The sequence below is a fragment of the Gossypium raimondii genome, chromosome 7 (assembly GCF_025698545.1).
Source record: "Gossypium raimondii isolate GPD5lz chromosome 7, ASM2569854v1, whole genome shotgun sequence".
Taxonomy (NCBI): Eukaryota; Viridiplantae; Streptophyta; class Magnoliopsida; order Malvales; family Malvaceae; genus Gossypium; species Gossypium raimondii.
The window spans coordinates 17,217,114-17,236,005 of NC_068571.1; the positions used below are offsets into that span (position 1 = coordinate 17,217,114).

The following is an 18,892-nucleotide window of genomic DNA, read 5'->3' on the forward strand; positions in this document are numbered from 1 at the left end:
AGAACAATATACGACTATAGCAATAGAAAAGAACGTGACGGGTTACCAGGCAAAGACATTATTAAAAATATATCACATATAGGAGTCCAGGATACCAAAGGCTTTACTGGCAGTGTCATGACATAACATATGTGATTTTATTAGATAATGGTTCTTTAATACTTTTTGAGGAAGACTATAGTTCACTCATGTCTATATTTGGTGATTATCATTTAGCACCAAATGTAATTACTACTTTAGCCATACACATGTACTATTGTTTGCCATCATCTCCACCATACTTCGTTTCTTTTCTATGGATCAATTCCTTTGGTTTTCGAGATATCTTATTTTCCACTCTACCATCTGAAGCCATCTCCAACATCTTCTCTGCAAGTTCATCGACCTCATGCTTGTTTCCTCTTTTACCTAAGTCATCAACCACGTGCATGAATGATGCAGGTCAAATTTGTATCCTTTGATAATCAACTTGTGCAAAATACCACTAGCTTCCTCTAACTTCCCATCTTTACAAAGTTTTTCAATGAGATCCTTATAAAGGAAGTTTCCCAGATGAAAAGATCTATCTAATGCAGCTTCAAAGATCACTTTAGCTTCTGAAAGTAGCTCACTAGAAAGCAACTTATTGAACATTAAACTATAAAAGGCTTTCTTGTGACCACATATACTAAGACCAATCTCGAATAACTCCTTCGCTACTCCAAAATCACTTTCCTTGCAGAAAGCTTCTATTAACATCCTGAAGGTAGAAATATTAGGATTTATACCCATTTGCAACATGTCATCCAAGATAGAAGTAGTGTCCTGTATTTTCCCATTTTTGCAAAGAGATTGAATAATGTTATTGTATATGCAAACATTAGGAGTAATCCCTCTTTCTCTCATCTCATCGACAAGTCCATAAATTTCAAATATTTGATTTTTACTTCCTAAGCCAAGTATCGTTGAATTATAAGTCCATGCGCTCTTATTACATCCTTTTTCTCCATGTCCTTGAGAACTCAAATGCAGATGAAATCTTTCCTTCTTTACAGAAAATATGGATGAAAGTATCAAAAATAACTGCATCGGGTTGCAAGTTTTTACCCATCATCTCTCTGAATTTCTTTTTAGCTTCATCTATCTTTCCTGCTTTGCATAGAGCACTAATTATGATAGAATATGTAACTAAAATCAGGAATACATCTCATGCTACGGCTAACACCATCAACTAGGCCAACAAATGAGTTCCCAATGTTACCTAGAGAAGCACTTCCATGTGTCCACATCTCATGTGCAATTTCCATAGCTTTGTCCAATTTCCCACTTTTACACAAACCATCAATTACAATATTACAGGTCATAGTATCCACACCATAGCCTTTTTCATTCATCTTTTGCAATAACTCTTCTGCCTCCAATATTTTACCCTCTTTCCATCGGCTATGCAGCAAAATATTACAAGTGTAAGTGTTAGGGACACAACCATTTCTCATCATCTCATTTATAATAACATTTTCTTCAGATAACTTCCCTTTACGACAGTAGCTGTGCCGTAAAGTGTTATAAGTTACTGTAATGGCCCAAATTCAAGGTTATCGGAATAGTGGTTTCGTAACCACAAATCCTATTTAAAGAGAAATTTATTTTAATATTTTTGCATGAATATTGATATGATAGGAAAATCGTATGAAAATATAAATAGAAGAATTTTACCAATTTAGTGGTTAGTTAGAAAAATAAATTATTGAAGAAATTGGGTAAAAACAAGGTATCGAGACCTCGATCTCCTAAAATCGAGTCAAAAATATTTTTATAAATATTTATGAAGTGTTAGTAATATGGTATTAAAATTTTGTTAGAAAATTTTAATGTTTGGGTAGTCAATTAAGTGAAAAGGACTAAATTGAAAAAGGTGTAAAAGTTACTAGAAGGATTAAATAGCTCAATTGTTAAATGAGGAGGGACATAAATTGCAAATAAGCCCAAAATAAGATATTTTGGGCGGCATACGCTGAGAAAAATCAGGAGAATTGAAGAATTAAGGGTAAATTTGGAATATTGCAAATTTTACTTTAAAAGTTAGGACTAAAGTGTAATATCTAGAATTCTCTTTATTTTTCTGCATTCTCATCAGCCAAAAAACATCCTAAGGGTTTCTTCAAGTTGTTTTTCATAATTTTTGCACCAAGTGAGTTAATCCTTGCCTTTTTCTTGTAATTTTTGTGTTTCTAAGACTTTTACAACTAGGTCCTATTACTAAATTCATTATTTTTTGATTTTATGAATGAATTTGAAAGTTTCTATGAATATGTGCTGGAAGTTTATGATGAAATAGGATGAAATTTAAGCTTTAATTTGTTTATGAGATGATTTTATTAGGTAATTTCAATAGAAATTGATTTGTAGGACTTAATTGTGAAAAAGTTTGGAATTAAAGTCTAGTGCTAAAATTCTAATTTCCAAAAGTTATAAATTAGTTTAAAGTGAAAGAATAAAGTGTTGGTTGAGAAAAATCAGCTCAATTGAGAGGTTAATTGAGCAGGGATGGAATTATCATTTATTGAAAGCTTAGGGAAAGAATGGTAATTAACATTATGCACTAAAACAGTTTTGGACAGCAGCAGTAGTCTAACTTTGAAAAATCACCAAAAATTATAGAGATCGAATTAGAGGATGAATAAAATATTAAATTAAATCTTATTAAGTCTAGTTTCTTGTAAAAGAAACGTTGTAAGCAATGGAATTGTAAATCATGAGATATAATAGATTTTGTGAGACAAGGTCAGAATGAATTCGGGTTCCCTATTCTAAATTTGGAAAATCATTAAAATTGTACAAAAATTATTATGAGTTATAATTTATATGGTTATAATCTTTAATGAGTCTATTTTCATGAGAAACAAATTGAAATATCATCTGAATTCTTTACAATGAGATAATTAAATTTTAGTGAAGAGAGGTTGGAACTGTTGAATAGTGAAACAGGAGAAACTTTAAAGAATAAAATGTACTGATTGGCTAAACCAAAATTTATGAAAATTTTATGGTAAGAATATATGTGAGCCTAGTTTTGGGGAAAATTAGTGGATCTTAATTTGGAGTTCCGTAGCTGAAGATATAAATAAATTTAGTGACTGTGACTCAGTGAGACAGCTTTGAATGCACTATAAATAATAATGGAATTATAGAGAATGTTACATATGAACATGAAAAGTATTAGATTAATGATTAAATTTATTTATTTAGATCCGGAAAATTCAAATACGAAGCAAGATCGAGGAAAAGAAAAAGTTCGGGATTAGTAGATTTTTGGTTACGAACAAGTGTCGAGGTAAGTTCGTGTAACTTAAATTATATTCTTAAATGCTTGAAATATATTTTTCTTGATGTGAATATGATTTAGATGTTTATTTTATGATAATTAATGAATTATTGATATTCTTGATGAAAAGAGAAAATAAATCTCGATTGAATGAAAGGAAAATTCTATGGATCTCTGAAAAGGAATTGACGGTAAAAAGGATCTAGCCCGGACGGGTGATCCTATTCTGATATAGCCCTCCCGAAGAATATGTGGAAAATGGATTTAGCCCGGATGGGTAATCCAAATTAGGGTCTAAATTTAGCCTGGACTGGTAAGTCAGATCCAAGCTCATTAGAGTAATTGTCGTTGCAGGGGATTTAGCCTGGAATGGTAATCCCGACAATACTCTATGAGTTCATATTATAGGGGATTTAGCCTGGACTAGTAATCCCGCTGTAAGGATGAGGTTCGCGGGAGTGTGCTCTCTCAAACAGAAATGTGCGCACATGAATATGAATTGACGAACCCGAATTTGTACACTAAAGTGTACCCCTAAAAATCCATCGAAATTTTGAAAAATTCAACGGGATAAATATGGAAAAATAACAAGGGAATGGAAAATATGGAATTGAAGAGCTCATCAATCATTTGTCTTTGTAATGAATTTATATGATGTTTACTTAACTAATGCAAAAGTTGAGTTTGTATGTGATAGGTATATGTTTATGTGAATTTAATGTGTGCTTGTGTTATTAAATGATAGGTGCATAATATGGTAAGTATAATTCTTGTTGTATGAACTTACTAAGCACAATGTGCTTACCCCGTTCTTTTTTTTTTCTCTATTTTGTAGTGCTCGGGAGCTCGAAGGTTGGAGATTAGTCGGAGCTTTATCACACTATCAACCCATATCTTTTGGTATTTGAAAATGACTTATTTTGAAAGAATGACATTTATAGACTAAATACCAATATTACATAGAAATGAATGTTTGTAACTTAGCTGTTGGTATGGTTAGAGTAAGTATAACTTTGAGATTTTGTGAAAAATTTCTTATGGCTTCGATTTAATATCAGTTTAGTCCCGATGTATGTTTTAGGCTTCGGTGGCCCATCCAAGGGACGTCATGACATGATTCGATAAATGAATAGTAATTAAACTCGTAATAACAGAAAATTTAATTCAGTAAAATATGGTAATGCCTCGTATCCTATTCCGGTGACGGAAACGGGTAGGGGGTATTACATTTGTTGGTATCAGAGCTACGGTTTAGCCGGTTCTCGGACCGACGTAACAAATATGAGATTAGCTATACATGCCATTTAAATTATTATTGATAGTGTGATATCTCCTGACCATTTGAAATGTGATTTTCTTATAGTAAATGTCTGCCGACCGAGCTCAACCCGAGGAAGCCGGGAGTCATGCTCCAGCTTCAAAACAAAGAGAAGCTGAAGCTACTAGTAGTAGAAGGTCCGAGACAAGGGACCAAAATGAAGAAGCTAAAATGGTCTTCTATCAAATGATGAATGAATGGTTTACTCAGTATATATATAAGAACTAACCATGTAGTGCAGCAAACTCAAGATCCCCCTCCTCCTCCTTCATCAGTTCCCAAGATTCCGCAGGGTACAGGTGTCGAATCTATCAGAAAAGGGAAAGCTCCGGTTGATAAAATTAGAAAATATGGGGCAGAAGAATTTAGAGCTACAGTTAATGATGATCCCGAACGAGTTGAGTTTTGGTTAGATAATACTATTCAAGTTTTGGAGGAATTATCTTGCACACCAGAAGAGTGTCTAAAATGTGCGGTATCATTTCTAAAAGATACAGCTTACCACGCACATGAATATGAATTGACGGACCCGAATTTGTACACTAAAGTGTACCCCTGAAAATCCATTGAAATTTTGAAAAATTCAACGGGATAAATATGGAAAAATAACAAGGGAATGGAAAATATGGAATTGAAGAGCTCATCAATCATTTGTCTTTGTAATGAATTTATATGATGTTTACTTAACTAATGCAAAAGTTGAGTTTGTATGTGATAGGTATATGTTTATGTGAATTGGATGTGTGCTTGTGTTATTAAATGATAGGTGTATAATATGGTAAGTATAATTCTTGTTGCATGAACTTACTAAGCACAATGTGCTTACCCTGTTCTTTTTTTTTCTCTATTTTGTAGTGCTCGAGAGCTCGAAGGTTGAAGATTAGTCGGAGCTTTATCACACTATCAACCCATATCTTTTGGTATTTGAAACTGACTTATTTTGAAAGAATGGAATGTATAAACTAAATACCAATATTACATAGAAATGAATGTTTGTAACTTAGCTGTTGGTATGGCTAGAGTAAGTATAACTTTGAGATTTTGTGAAAATTTTCTTATGGCTTCGATTTAATATCAGTTTAGTCCCGATGTATGTTTTGGGCTTCGAAGACCCATCCAAGGGACGTCATGACATGATTCGATAAATGAATAGTAATTAAACTTGTAATAACAGAAAAATTAATTTAGTAAAATCTGGTAATGCCTCGTATCCTATTCCGGCGACGGAAACGGGTAGGGGTATTACAGTTACTGTATAAGGGGAAAGACCACTCCTTACAATAAAACCCATCTCATTCAGCAAGCAACCTTTCTCAGGCATTTTATCAAACAACTCTCGGGCATCCTCCAAATGACCCAAATCACATAACCCACAAATCAAAAGATTAAAAGTATAAGTCTCCGGAGAAGTGTATTACTCAAAAACAGAGTTCGAGTCAATAGCATATAAGATATATCTGAAGTTTTCATTGCCTAACTAGCCTAACTCTATTGATAATGGAGAGACCGAGCTTCTATTTTCTATTTATACATGCTGCCATTCTGTCACCAAGTCATTTCTAGTGATTAGCAACGTTTGAACCCTTAGTCCAGTTTTCTAGAAGCAGAACACCTAACATTCTTGATACTAAATGCTTTCAGCACTACAATCCTAAAAAATGAATGCGTTTCATCATCAACGGTATGTATCCAAATCCTTCCACTGACCAAAACTCAATTCAATTGCCTAGGTTGACACTCAAAAGTCAAAACTACTAAAAGCCTCATCTCCCCTTTCCACTGTATTATTAGTTTATTACCTAAAATGTACATTAGTGGGGAACAATGAATAATTATGAATAATACAAGGTTACCAACAGAATTTAGAAGAATTTAACCTACTGTTTGTAAAAGGAAAGAAAGGCCCCTGCATTAAATGTTTGGTAAAGCTCAATTAATTCAGTACAAAACTAATGGGAACTTTAAAGACATACTATTATAAATATAAATATAATATATAAATATTAAAATAAAACTAGCATTCATGTTATTTTCTAATTAGTAAATAATATTAGGATGCTTCTTTTAGTGTTTGGATGATACATTATAAATATTTTATATTTAAAATTTATTTAATTGATATTCATATATATTAAATACCAATTTAAAAAATTATCCATGCTACCTCATTTTAAAATGCAAAAGAAGTCATCTGGGTAAACCACAAACATAAATAATAGATGTATTAATGATTTTGTGAATGTTATCCAACTCTCCTCTTAATGATGAAATATAACTTAACTGTTATTCATTATATTTGATTTCTTCTATCTCACTTTTCTTTTATAAATAGAAAAAGCTCTTCTATTTTAATTTTTCATAAAATCGGTAGTTTAAAGCAAAATTAACATTTCAAATTCATGTATTTATTATGAATTAGAAGAATTTTGATAAAGTTGAAGATGAGATTATTGTAATATTAATCTTTAAAAAATAGTTTTGATGAAGAAGAGGTAGGAAGGCCACATATACTAATCATTATCTAGGATATTTTTTCACAAGGTCTCCATTGAAAGCATTAAAAATGGACAAAAAAGATATATAAATAATAAAGTGTTTTCTCTTTGATACAACATCCAAAGAGAACATTGTACAAACAGATGGAAGGCGAGTTTTGTGGGAACATTTTTCTTATAGATTGAAACTGGGAAAATGCTTTATCAAAGAAACCCGATTTGGCCAAGAGATTAACAAGTGAAATGAAGGGAGGAATAGACTTTTCTTGAGGCTGTGAGGATAAGAGAAGGAGGTGAGGATAAGGATAAGAGATTAACAAGTCACTTTAGTCCAGTTATAAACAAAGTTAAAGCTTTCCAAAGATAAACTAGAACGGTAAATAAAAATTTGATGACTAGTGTTGCTAAGAAAAACCAACTGCTCTAGTTTGCTTACACTTTTGAAAAAATAGTCATAATCAATTATCCTTTCTATATCCTCGTTATTGTTTACAATGGATCTTTGAGAATTTTTTCTTTAGTGTTCATATTATGGCTTTCATCCATTCGTGATGTGTTATTCTTATTTTTTTATGAAACTATATTATTATATCTAATTATATACTTATGGTTTTATGTCGGTTGACATTTAAAATCAAAATAATAATAATAGATGGTAAAGACATGAAATTTTGTGGAGGGAGATAGTACCTTAGCAACAAAAGCTATTTGGGATGATGAGCTGACGTTGATATTTTGTGAACTTCACGTGAATGAAGTCAATGCTGGTAATAGACCAACAACTCATCTAAACTCAAAAGATGGGAAAATGTCATTGCTCTTTTTCAAAAAAAACACAAAAATTATGGAAAACCTCAATTGAAAAATAAGTGGGATACATTAAAAAGGAATGGAGGTTATGGAGGAGTTGCTTAAGGAATCTCTGGTATTGGATGGTGTCCATCTAAAAGACGGTCGATGCTACCAAAGAATGGCGGGCTGCAAAAATTGAGTTAGTGTTAACTTTATCATTATTTTAATGCATAAAGTTTATTGAAATTAATAATTTACAATTATAAAATCTTAGTATAACATTTAACATTTAACATGTTATGTAGGAAAATCCTGATTTTAAAGGATTTAAGAAGAAAGGAATTGAACCACGATTGAATGAGTTAATGTGGCAAATGTTTGGTGGCATTGTAGCCCTTTGGAGAGAACGCATGGGCACCTTCGTGCAGTGTTCTTCCAAGTGGGGTTCCTATGGGAGATGATGCACCTAATGAGGGATTTGGTGATTCAGATGAACATAGTAACGAGAATGAAGGTATTCCTCCTGATGAGGTACCATCAAACCCTTCTCATGAAATTCCTAATCGAAGAAAGCAAACACTTGGGGTTGTACACGGTAAAGGAAAAAAATCAAGTTCAAGTAGAAAATCATTAAGAAATACATTAACTACTCAGATTGAGAAATTGTGTGAGAGTATGGCTAGTCCAAGGAAGTCAGTGAATGAAATTATTTTTCCTCACTCTCAATATACTATTTCAAATGCAATGGAAGCTTTGCGTGCTTTGGGAGATGAAATTCCAAAAAAAGATGAACTGTACTATTTTGCCACCAAAATGTTCCAAATACCGGTGAAACGAGAAGTGTTTTTGAACTTAGATCTAGATGATAGGGTTTGGTGGCTTCGACGTGAGTATGCTGAACAAAATCCAATTGCATCATTTTCATCCTTGGTAGCAACATCCTCATTTCCCTTCCAACCATACCATCAACCACCTCAACCATAAGCTCCTTAGAATTATTATTGTAATATAACTATACTACTTTTTTATATGTAAAACTAATGTATGATACTTTTTATGTTTGGAATTTTTATGCTATGCTTTTAATCAAAATTAAAAGTATAATAATTAAAATTAAAATTTTAAAAGAATATAAGAATCTTTGACATATTTAAGCTTATAATTATACACAGCGATGATGCATTAAATACAAGTCCAGATAATAAAACAATGTATCAACTAGCTTAAAATGACATAAATGTTTAAAAAAAACGTAAAGGCTAAAAGGCAAGTAGTGAGTCTTGAAACGGTTGTAATAGGCATTATGAATAGAGATTAAAGGCTAGGAAATGGAAGTGCAGCCATACCAGATGAAATTCAGGGTGAATTTGGATGGGCGGTGCGTTTATCTGGGTTAGTGTAAAAACAGTGGTGGCGGTGAGATTAGATATCTTGTGGCGACAACATGGCGTGAGATAAAAGTAAGTTAAACACACATACCGCAACCAATCGCCCATCCATACTAGAGGTGCTCATGGTAGGCAGTAGGGTTTGGGCAGCACCATAAAAATTTTTGCCCTACCAAAATATGGGCCTAAGATTTTGCCAGGCCCACGAAAAAATCATAAGCCGGGCCGGCCAGCCCATTTTATTTTAAAATTTTAAAAATTAAAAAGTATTTTAAAAATATTTTAAAATTAAAAAATTAAAAATATATATTTTAAAAATATTTTAAAATTAAAAAAATTTAAAAAAGTATTTTAAAAATATTTTAAAATTTAAAAAAAATAAAAAAGTATGTAAAAAATATTTTAAAATTAAAAAAATATATATATTTATTATATCGGGCCGGGCCGGGCCCGGGCCAAAAAAGTGGTGCCCGAGGCCCGGCCCTTTTTCTAAACGGGCCTCGTTTTTTTGCCCAAGCCCATATTTCGGGCCTATATTTTTACCCAAACCATCTCATATTTCGAGCGGGCCGTCGGGCCGGGCCGCCCGGCCCATGAGCACCTCTAATCCATACCCACCCTCAAGCATTAAATTACTTACTATTTCACTATATGAGAGTTTAAGTTCATTTAATTTTTTTCGTCTAAAATAGATATTATTATATGCGCTTGCGGTGAATACTTTCAGTTATATATATATATACACAAAGTCGTAGTCGCAAATGGAAGATACTATCATTTGGATTAAAATTTATGCACAACGGAATTTAAGCTTTAAATTGCTATTTGCACCATGTGTGAGTTCATGCTCATTTAATTTTTTCTTTCTAAAATAGATATTATCTGTACAATTTTGTCAACTTCGTCTTTTCCTTTAAAAGTATATAAATAATTTTAATAAATTATAAAATTAATTTTTCATATTTAAATAAAAACATAAAATTTTAATAATTATATTTAAAAAATAAAAAATCATATTTTTTAATAGTTTATTTTAAAAAAATACAATTTATGATTAAAATTTTCATCACTAATATACCAAAAAAGCATATCTTATATAAAATTATTATAGATAAAATTGAGAAAAAAAACCGATTTTGCAGCTCTACCGCGGTCTTTTTACTCCTTGTAAACCATGAAATCACCAAATGACCTCTTATTACATTGACCGACACTTAAAGCACCTACTATTAGAAACTTTAACTCTTAAATATTTATAAGATCAGGTTAAAGCACAAGCAAAATCTCTGCTCAATCTCAAAGTAACCCTTTGAGTCTTATAGGCAGTGTTTTACCAGGAAAAATGCTTTTACATTGCAAATCATATTACATTGATTGAAACAAAAGGACCTCAAATTCCTTTATTTGGCATATAAGCCACTGCTCAGAGAAGCTCGGCAGTGCAGGCTTATATAGGTATGACACAATGGAACCAAAAAAGAAAAAAGATGAATCTCAAAAGTTCATCAAGATTAGTAACCCACCACTCACTCCTTTAATAGCATTGCGCTGCATTGTGCCATTATTTTTGATGCCCTGGTAACAGAATTAGTCATGTAAAAATTCTCGATAGCTGCTTTGAATGGTGTCAAATTTATCTCTTGGGTACAGTCTATACTCAACGAAGGTCCAAATGTAGCTGGCTCTATCTCATCCACGTGCAGTAGGTTTGGTGCTACGGTCCTCATCCTGGAGCGTAAGGATCCTAGTGTATCATAAGGTAAACAAATTCTAGAAACCTCAGAGAGTGCTCGAATGATCTTCCAATCATCCCTAGCATCGCCAACTGTAGGTACGGCGGGCAATGTTTGTTGAGTGCGGCCTTCTGTATTTTCATATGTACCCTCCTTCTCGCTGTATGCTGCTGAAGGTAGAATTACATTGGCACGATAGACGCTTCGGTCCCCATGGTGCCCCTGATACACCACAAAAGCATCTGCTGGAACTTTGTCCAAATTCACATCATCAGCACCCATTAGATACAAGAACTTCGCTGACTCAATGCTGTTGCTAGATTCTGGAACAAGGCCAAGGTCAAGGGCTGCAGCCTGGGCACCACTGAGAAGTAAAACATTGAATCCATTCCAGTCAGGTCTAATGACATTCCCATTCTTTGCAATGGTTTCAGCAGCATAAAATATTGCTTCTTTGTCCTCCCTCTCGAACAGTCCAGAGCCAACAATGATGGCTGGGTTTTTGGCATTAAAGATGGCTGAGCAGAAAGAATGACGTCCTTCAGCAATCTCAAGAAGTGTTTTTGGCCCAACGCCAAGATGCTGGTAGTCATAGTTGAAGTCTGCAGGAGGACCAATGTAGCCTACCTTAGCATTTGATGCCCTAACGGTCTTGCGGATTCTGGCATTTATCATAGCAGCTTCATACCTTGGCTGAAAGTTACATAGAACTATATGATTATTATAGTCTAAAATCCAATCTAATGATACTATTCAGACACATTTTACCGTCCACGTAATAGCATCTTTCTTTTTTCTTCTTGGGCTTTGTATTTTTTCAGCTTAGAATGTTCAGCTCTATTGGTAGTATATTATAATACTGTTACAATCTTTGTGCTACTTGGGTTTTTTATTCTCAACATTTTTACTAGGAAACATTTCATATTTTAGCTTTTGTCAATCAAAGTCCTCTTTTTTAAATGAAAAGACAGTATGCATCCAAATATATTTGTTCAGTTTTGAAGAAAACATAACACCTATCGTGAAAGGGATTCAGATAGGTAATTGCTAACTATGCGCAACGTACGTAGATGAAACACATTGCGAAATTCACAGAGAGTACATGCGACAAGCATAGAATATAAGAATTTGAGTTGCTAGAGTATTACCTGGGTTCCGATTAGAAGGAACACATCTGCCTTCTCAAGACCAGCAATACTGCTGTTCATAAGATATCTGTATCTCAGATCAGCACTAGGGTTTGTGCCGGTTCCTTCGCACCACACATTGTTTGATCCCATGCGGTTTAACAAATCTTTTAGTGCCATCATGGATTCAGCATCAGAAAGTTGACCAGCGATCCCAACAATTTCCTCGGGTTTAACGTGAAGGGCAACCTCAGCAACAACAGCCAAAGCATCGCGCCAGCTCACAGCCTTAAAGCGCCCATCAGCACCACGAATCATAGGGTCATTTAGCCTTTGCCTCTTCAAACCATCATAACAGAAACGAGTCTTATCTGATATCCATTCTTCATTTATATCCTGCAAAGGTCAGTGAAGCAGGGAAGAGATGCTTATCATTATTTCCTAGATGAAACCTATGAACCCTATTTAGATTCTTTAAGGGAAGAGGGGGTGCCAACACCCCCAAAAAAAAAACCCTGCACTGCCCAAACAGACAGGACCTTAATTTTAAAAACTGGCAATTTGTTCAACAGTTCAAGTCACAGAATCATGTGAAATAAAATGCCAGCCATGACCATTTTGACTAGCAAAATTTTCCATTACCATAATGATCAGGAACTAGCCACTAAGGCACACAAATTTGCAACAAGAGAATGCTACCACATGAACAAGCCATTCTAAGACATCAGCAGGACTGTAGTAACTCTATCCCACATACGCCACTTTTACCTATCAACAATTTATCTTGCTAAAAATTATTACAAAATGATAACATAAATGTAATCCAATAAAAGCCACAATAATCACAATAACAGTTTGGCACCAACATAACCCATCTTAAGCTATTTGTCACATCTGTGTGAGAACTAATAACGAGGTTGCTCATCTCATAACAGAAATAACACAGGCCTTCGAGTAACTGAGATGATAATAAGATCAAAAGAATTTAAGATTGACACAAAAGCAGTCAAAAAGATAGTTCATGGCATCAAGCCCAAGAAAAAACAAAGACGGTTCATTGCTTGATGGGCTTCAGAAAAAATATTTCTAGAAAAGGGGGCACTAAAAGCATCTTATGGAAGTTTACACTTTACCTCATTTAAACGTGGAAGGATACGCATAACCTCCGGACCTCTGCTGTCAATCCGAATATTGGATCCAACTGCATCAGTTACATCAATGGTCTCGGTTCCTTTCAACTCCCAGTTTCGGGCCTTGAAGGCAAAGGGTTTAGAGGTAAGTGCTCCAACAGGGCAAATATCAATTACATTTCCAGAAAGTTCACTTGTCATAAGCTTTTCAACATAAGTACCGACTTCTTCTCCACTACCACGACCTAACATGCCGAGATCCTGAACACCAGCAACTTCTGTTGCAAATCTGACACACCTGAAGAGACCACAAAAAATTATTAGCCTCAAACTCAGACCTTTGGATTGTATAACAATGTGAAAGCTGGTAATAGATATTTCTCAAATAATCAAACCCTCAAAAGGTCACAAGGATTTGGCCCAAAAACTGCTTGTAAAAGATGTAAAAATTGGCTTGATACAAGAAGCAAAAAAAAACACTAACTAGGTAGGAGATTTTACATAAACTTGGCAAATCTATTTACGAATCATAAAGCCCAAACAAAACTTCATTTAGGGTAATTGGGTTTTTTTTTCCCCAAAAGCAACATCATCAAGCATTTACAGGTGACATCCCTATCAAGGGAACTTTTATGATGAAAGCTTTAGAAAGTGGACTAATTGTGTAAATGTAGAAGATGCATCAGTCTAAGGTAATGAGGTAAACAAAATTTAGCACTGCAAATTGTATAGACCAACTTGATCACAATCTAACATAAACGATTGTAAATGTAGGACAAGAAGTGATTCAAAAGGTGCTCAGCATATTAATTTGCAATATCAGCAATACTTGTGACAATCAAGAATCTTTTCTTCTGAATTGGTAATCAACACAATACACATGCTCGGTTCCTATGAGTGACCACAAATGTCTAAAGTTAAAGGTGATCAATGCATATGGTTACTCTGAATAAAGTCTTAAAGATATGCAGGCATCTGTCGGAGTTCGGATTTCAGATCTTCTATTTCAGCCAGCTTGAAATCAAAAAATAAAAGAGATGGGAATATTAGGGGTTAATTTTTTACCTTGTACACTGAATGCACCGAGTCATGACAGTCTTTACTAAAGGACCAAGATTCTTGTCAACAACAGATCTCTTCATTTCAGTAAAACGACCACGATCAGATCCAAATGCCATAGACTGATCCTGGAGATCACATTCTCCACCCTGATCACAGATTGGACAATCAAGTGGATGGTTCATCAGCAAAAACTCCATTACTCCTTCACGTGCCTTCTTTGCCAAAGGTGTATCCGTCTTAATCTTCATTCCTATGTTATAGTCCCAAGCATAATTAAACAACACAAACCAAAAAGAAAAGGAATAAAACCCACGAAGGTTAAATTGTTTAAAATCCAAGTAGGTAACAGGATGGCAAGCTTGAAAGAAAATTATCACAAGGATTATTGTTTACAATCACATAAATACTTAGATATTAAGAAATTTTAAGTACAAATCTAGACACATTTGCATGCATGATTACTAAAACATGTAAAACAAAAATGAAGATGAAAACAAACATTTATGACTGAATTTATAAAGATCAAATCGATCATAATTCTGTATCTTTATGACGACTATATGGAACTAGTAGCAAGACATTAAATAACAGAGATTAAAGAGAATAAAATAGTATAGAATAAATTTGAGAACCCTAAATCCAAATTACTAGTATCCTGAAACACGTCAAAAATCTGCAAAGAAATTCAAATCCGTTCATCTAATTAAATTCAAACACACTAGTAAAATTGAGAAAACAAAATACAAAATATAATAATTGTTAAATTGAAACGCTAACCTGGGAGAGCAGGCATGGCGCAAGAGGCGACGGGCTTGGGGGATTTTTCAACCTCGACGAGGCACAAACGGCAGTTCCCAGCGATTGAAAGTCGACTATGATAACAAAACCTCGGAATGTCAACACCAGCAATTTCGCAGGCCTGAAGAACGGTCATGCCCTTGGGGATTTTCACCGGGAAGCCATCGACGAAAACCTCGATGGCATCATCCGGGTTCGTGAAGTGGATCCGTGCACCGCCAACGGGTTTCTTGGGTGGAGAAGGAGTGGTTTCTGGCTGCGGTGCTGCTGCTGCTGCCGATGAGGCGTCGGGGGATTGGAGCTCGGGTTTGGTGACGATGGGTCGGAATCTAGAGTGTTGGGAATGGAGGATTCTTGACGATTTTAGGGTTCTTGAAGCTAACAAGCCTAAACCCATTTTTCTGGCAGCCCGAAGATAGCCTTAGCCTTTCCTTTGTTGGAGCTGTGAAGTGAGAGAAGGGAGTGGCGATTGGCGAGAGATTCGATTGGAACTGTTGGGTTGAATGTGTGTCATCCACAGGCGTGTGATTCCCACAAGAACTCGGGCTTCAAGTTGACCCGTTTTTGTCTTCATGGAGTGGTTTAGGGGCTTACGAAACGTCGTCGTAGCTTACAGTACTCGAATGGGGGAACAAAGAGACCAAGCTCATTTCGAAGACCTATTTGAAGAAATTTTAGCTTAATCTTTTCAATTCACGTTTCCGTAAGCTTTCATATAAAGAAAGTAGGGATGTCGGTGCGGTTTCACTGGTCCCATCCCGCCTCACACCCAGGATGGGTACAAGTTTTGCGGGTGGTGGGATGGGAATTAAGATAAATATTAGACTTATCGACTCACCCACCCACCCATCCCGCATAATATAATAAGCAAATTTAAAAATAAATATTTATAAAATTTCAATTTAATAATTATCTTAATAATATTTTATTAATTTATTAGTATTTAATTTGTGTACTTGTCTTGTATTTGAAGACATTTATGATATATTTGAGACATTGTTTGTATTTAGATATTATGAAAAGACTTTAGTTTTTTTAAATTTTTTAAACTGAAGTTATATTTTGTTTACCAATTAAAGGATCATGATGACTTTTTTTTTTAAATAGTGGCAGTTGAAATAATGTCACATATGTGGTGGGAGTTCGGAGGACAAGTATTTCATACATTTTTCATAAAAACTTCAGTTTATATTTATTTAACTGATACTTATAAATATATTATATGAAGTGAGTCGCGAGGCATGTATGGTTTTAGTCTTGTGGGGCATGGAGCGAGGATGATTTTGGGTTTTGTACCCATAGCGGGTCGTTGGGCGAGGATGGGGATGAAAATTCTTGGTGATAATGGATGTGGGGGGAGCACCCCGCACCCGCCCCGCCTAATTGACATCCCTAGAAGCAGTAAATACATTTTTAGACAAATTATTGCAAAAATATAATATGATAAGATGCTAATATTTTTAATTTTAATGTGAAACCAATACTTTTAATCAAAATATCTAATATGATACTAAAATTTTTAACAGCATCTTGTTATAGATTTTTCAGTATTTTGGTATATTAAGGCTCCGTTTGTTTCATTGAAAATGGCTTCCGAAAAATGATTTCTGGAAAATGACTTACTTTTCTGGAAAAACTAATATTTTCTGGTGCTTGGATGAATCTGTGTAAAATATTTTCTTTTGTTTGGCAGGTTCTTTAAAAATATTTCATAAAAGTCATCATACATTTGAGAATTTTTTTTTATTTTTTCATTGTTTAATTGAGTTTATTTTATATCTATAATTTTATATTTTACATTGTTTTTACATATATTAAAAATATTTTGTTAAATTTAGGTTCATTGCAACGATTATTTTTAGTTACATGACTACCAACTAAGTATTTTTTATTTAAAATGTGACTTTAACAAATTTGACAAAAAAATCAACAATGTCGTGATTGGACTTGATTTTCAAATCTGGAAAGTAGAGGACTAAATTCTTGAAAATAAAAGTATAGAAACTAAATTGCAAATTTGTGAAGAGTATATAGACTTATGACATATTTTAACATTTATACTACAAAATATTTATTATTAATATATTTATAATTGTAATAAATATTTAGTATTAAAATATTACTATTAATATTTTCAATAATATGTGAATAATATTATTTAAAATTATTATTCTTAAAATTTACTATTAAAATAAAATTTAAATATTAAATATTAAATAATTTATTAAAATAATAAATTATATTAATAATTTATTATATGACTAAATATAAATAATTAAATACGTATGTTTAATAATATTAAAAAAATATAATATTTTATATTAATATTTTAAATATTTTTAAAAATAAAAATAAAATTTATTATCAATATAATAATATTAAACTTTATTTAAGTTAATTTTTATATAAAAGTAAAATTATCTATTGAGGAGCTCTTTTCCGGAAAATGACTTACGCTCTTCAAAAGGGTAAGTCATTCTACAAGGAAAAAGGTTTATTTTCTGTTGACCTGTAAGTCATTTTCCGTTGACCAAGCTGTTTTCTGTAAAACAAACACAGGAAAATATAAAAAAATATTTTCCGTAAAACTTTATACATGTAAACAAACTGACCCTAAAATTCATAATCAAATACCAAAATTTTTAACGAACACCAAACTATTTAGAGAAATTTTATTAAAAATTTTGGTACTTGATTAGAATTTGGTACCGCATTAAAATTTTGATATCATATAAAATTTTGTTATTTCTTCAAATATTTTAATATACTTTCAAAAATTGTATATAAAATATATCAAAATTTAATGCATACTAACAAATATTGTTATACCAAAATTTATTTTCTATTTGATGTAACAATTATTTGATTATATAATATATTTAATCCGTATTTAAATATTATTTAAATATACCCAAATATATATGACGATAGTACAATATATTATGGTATACCAATATATATAGTAATATATAACAAATTATACTTAATTTTGTATACCAAAATACAAAATTTCTAATTAAATACCAAAATATTTAAGGCGATACTGATGTTAGGGTCAATATGCACTATTTTTGTTCGTACATGTTTCCCTTCAAATTTATCTTCAAAATTTCCTTTTTTTTTCCTCCCTGTGCGACCCAATAGCCTGGACCAAGATTACTAAGGTCATACCAAAATTGCTTAGGGATGTTACTAGTTGATACGATACCAAAATTTTAAGTAAATATCAAAATTCTTAAGAACATCTTGTTTGAACTTTTAGCATAGAAAATTTTCTAACGAATACTAAATTAGAAATATTGACTTTGTTGTCTTGTTAGAAATATCGGTAATGCATTAGAAATTTGGTATCTGTTATAAATATAGGCATCTGTTAGAGATATTGGTGTTGCTTAGAGATTTTGGTATTCATTATAAATTTAAAATTTTGCTATTGCATTAGAAATTTCGGTATTAACTTGTAACCAGTTGATTTGGTTAAACCTTTATTCTTGATGAAATTAGATTTAAAATAACAATGATAGTTAAAATTTTTAAATAAAAGATGTTTTCAGCGACAATTAATATATAGATATTACAAAATTATGAATCATGAGTAAATTATTAAAGGAAGTGAAAAAGTGAATGATATTATCTTCTTTAACTACTTTTGGAATAGTTTTTGTTCCAATCAAATTGGTAATAACCACAACATTGTTGCCATTTTCTTCAAGAATAGCTTATTGGAGGAGAGATATGAAACAAA

General features: G+C 32.8%; 1 protein-coding gene and 1 pseudogene across 1 annotated transcript; both read right to left on the minus strand.

The window, feature by feature from the left end:
- Positions 1–236: 236 nt before the first annotated feature.
- On the minus strand, positions 237–5,943 carry LOC105763515 (pentatricopeptide repeat-containing protein At2g17140-like; annotated as a pseudogene).
- A 4,583-nt stretch (positions 5,944–10,526) lies between these two features.
- Positions 10,527–15,860, minus strand: LOC105800350 (NADH dehydrogenase [ubiquinone] iron-sulfur protein 1, mitochondrial). The gene is made up of 5 exons (XM_012631431.2): positions 15,127–15,860; positions 14,353–14,599; positions 13,291–13,585; positions 12,179–12,553; positions 10,527–11,723 (listed from the first exon to the last, which is right to left on the minus strand). The coding sequence occupies exons 1-5, from the start codon at positions 15,542–15,544 to the stop codon at positions 10,824–10,826; spliced, it is 2,235 nt and encodes a 744-aa protein (XP_012486885.2). The 5' UTR covers positions 15,545–15,860; the 3' UTR covers positions 10,527–10,823.
- Positions 15,861–18,892: the final 3,032 nt, after the last annotated feature.

Coding starts and splice junctions, on each gene's coding strand:
- LOC105800350 (XM_012631431.2), bottom strand. CDS start 15,544: ATGGGTTTAGGCTTGTTAGCTTCAAGAACCCTAAAATCGTCAAGAATC. Junction 14,600..15,126: donor CGCCATGCCTGCTCTCCCAG/GTTAGCGTTTCA, acceptor ACTATAACATAG/GAATGAAGATTAAGACGGAT. Junction 12,554..13,290: donor TCCTTCCACGTTTAAATGAG/GTAAAGTGTAAA, acceptor TGACCTTTGCAG/GATATAAATGAAGAATGGAT.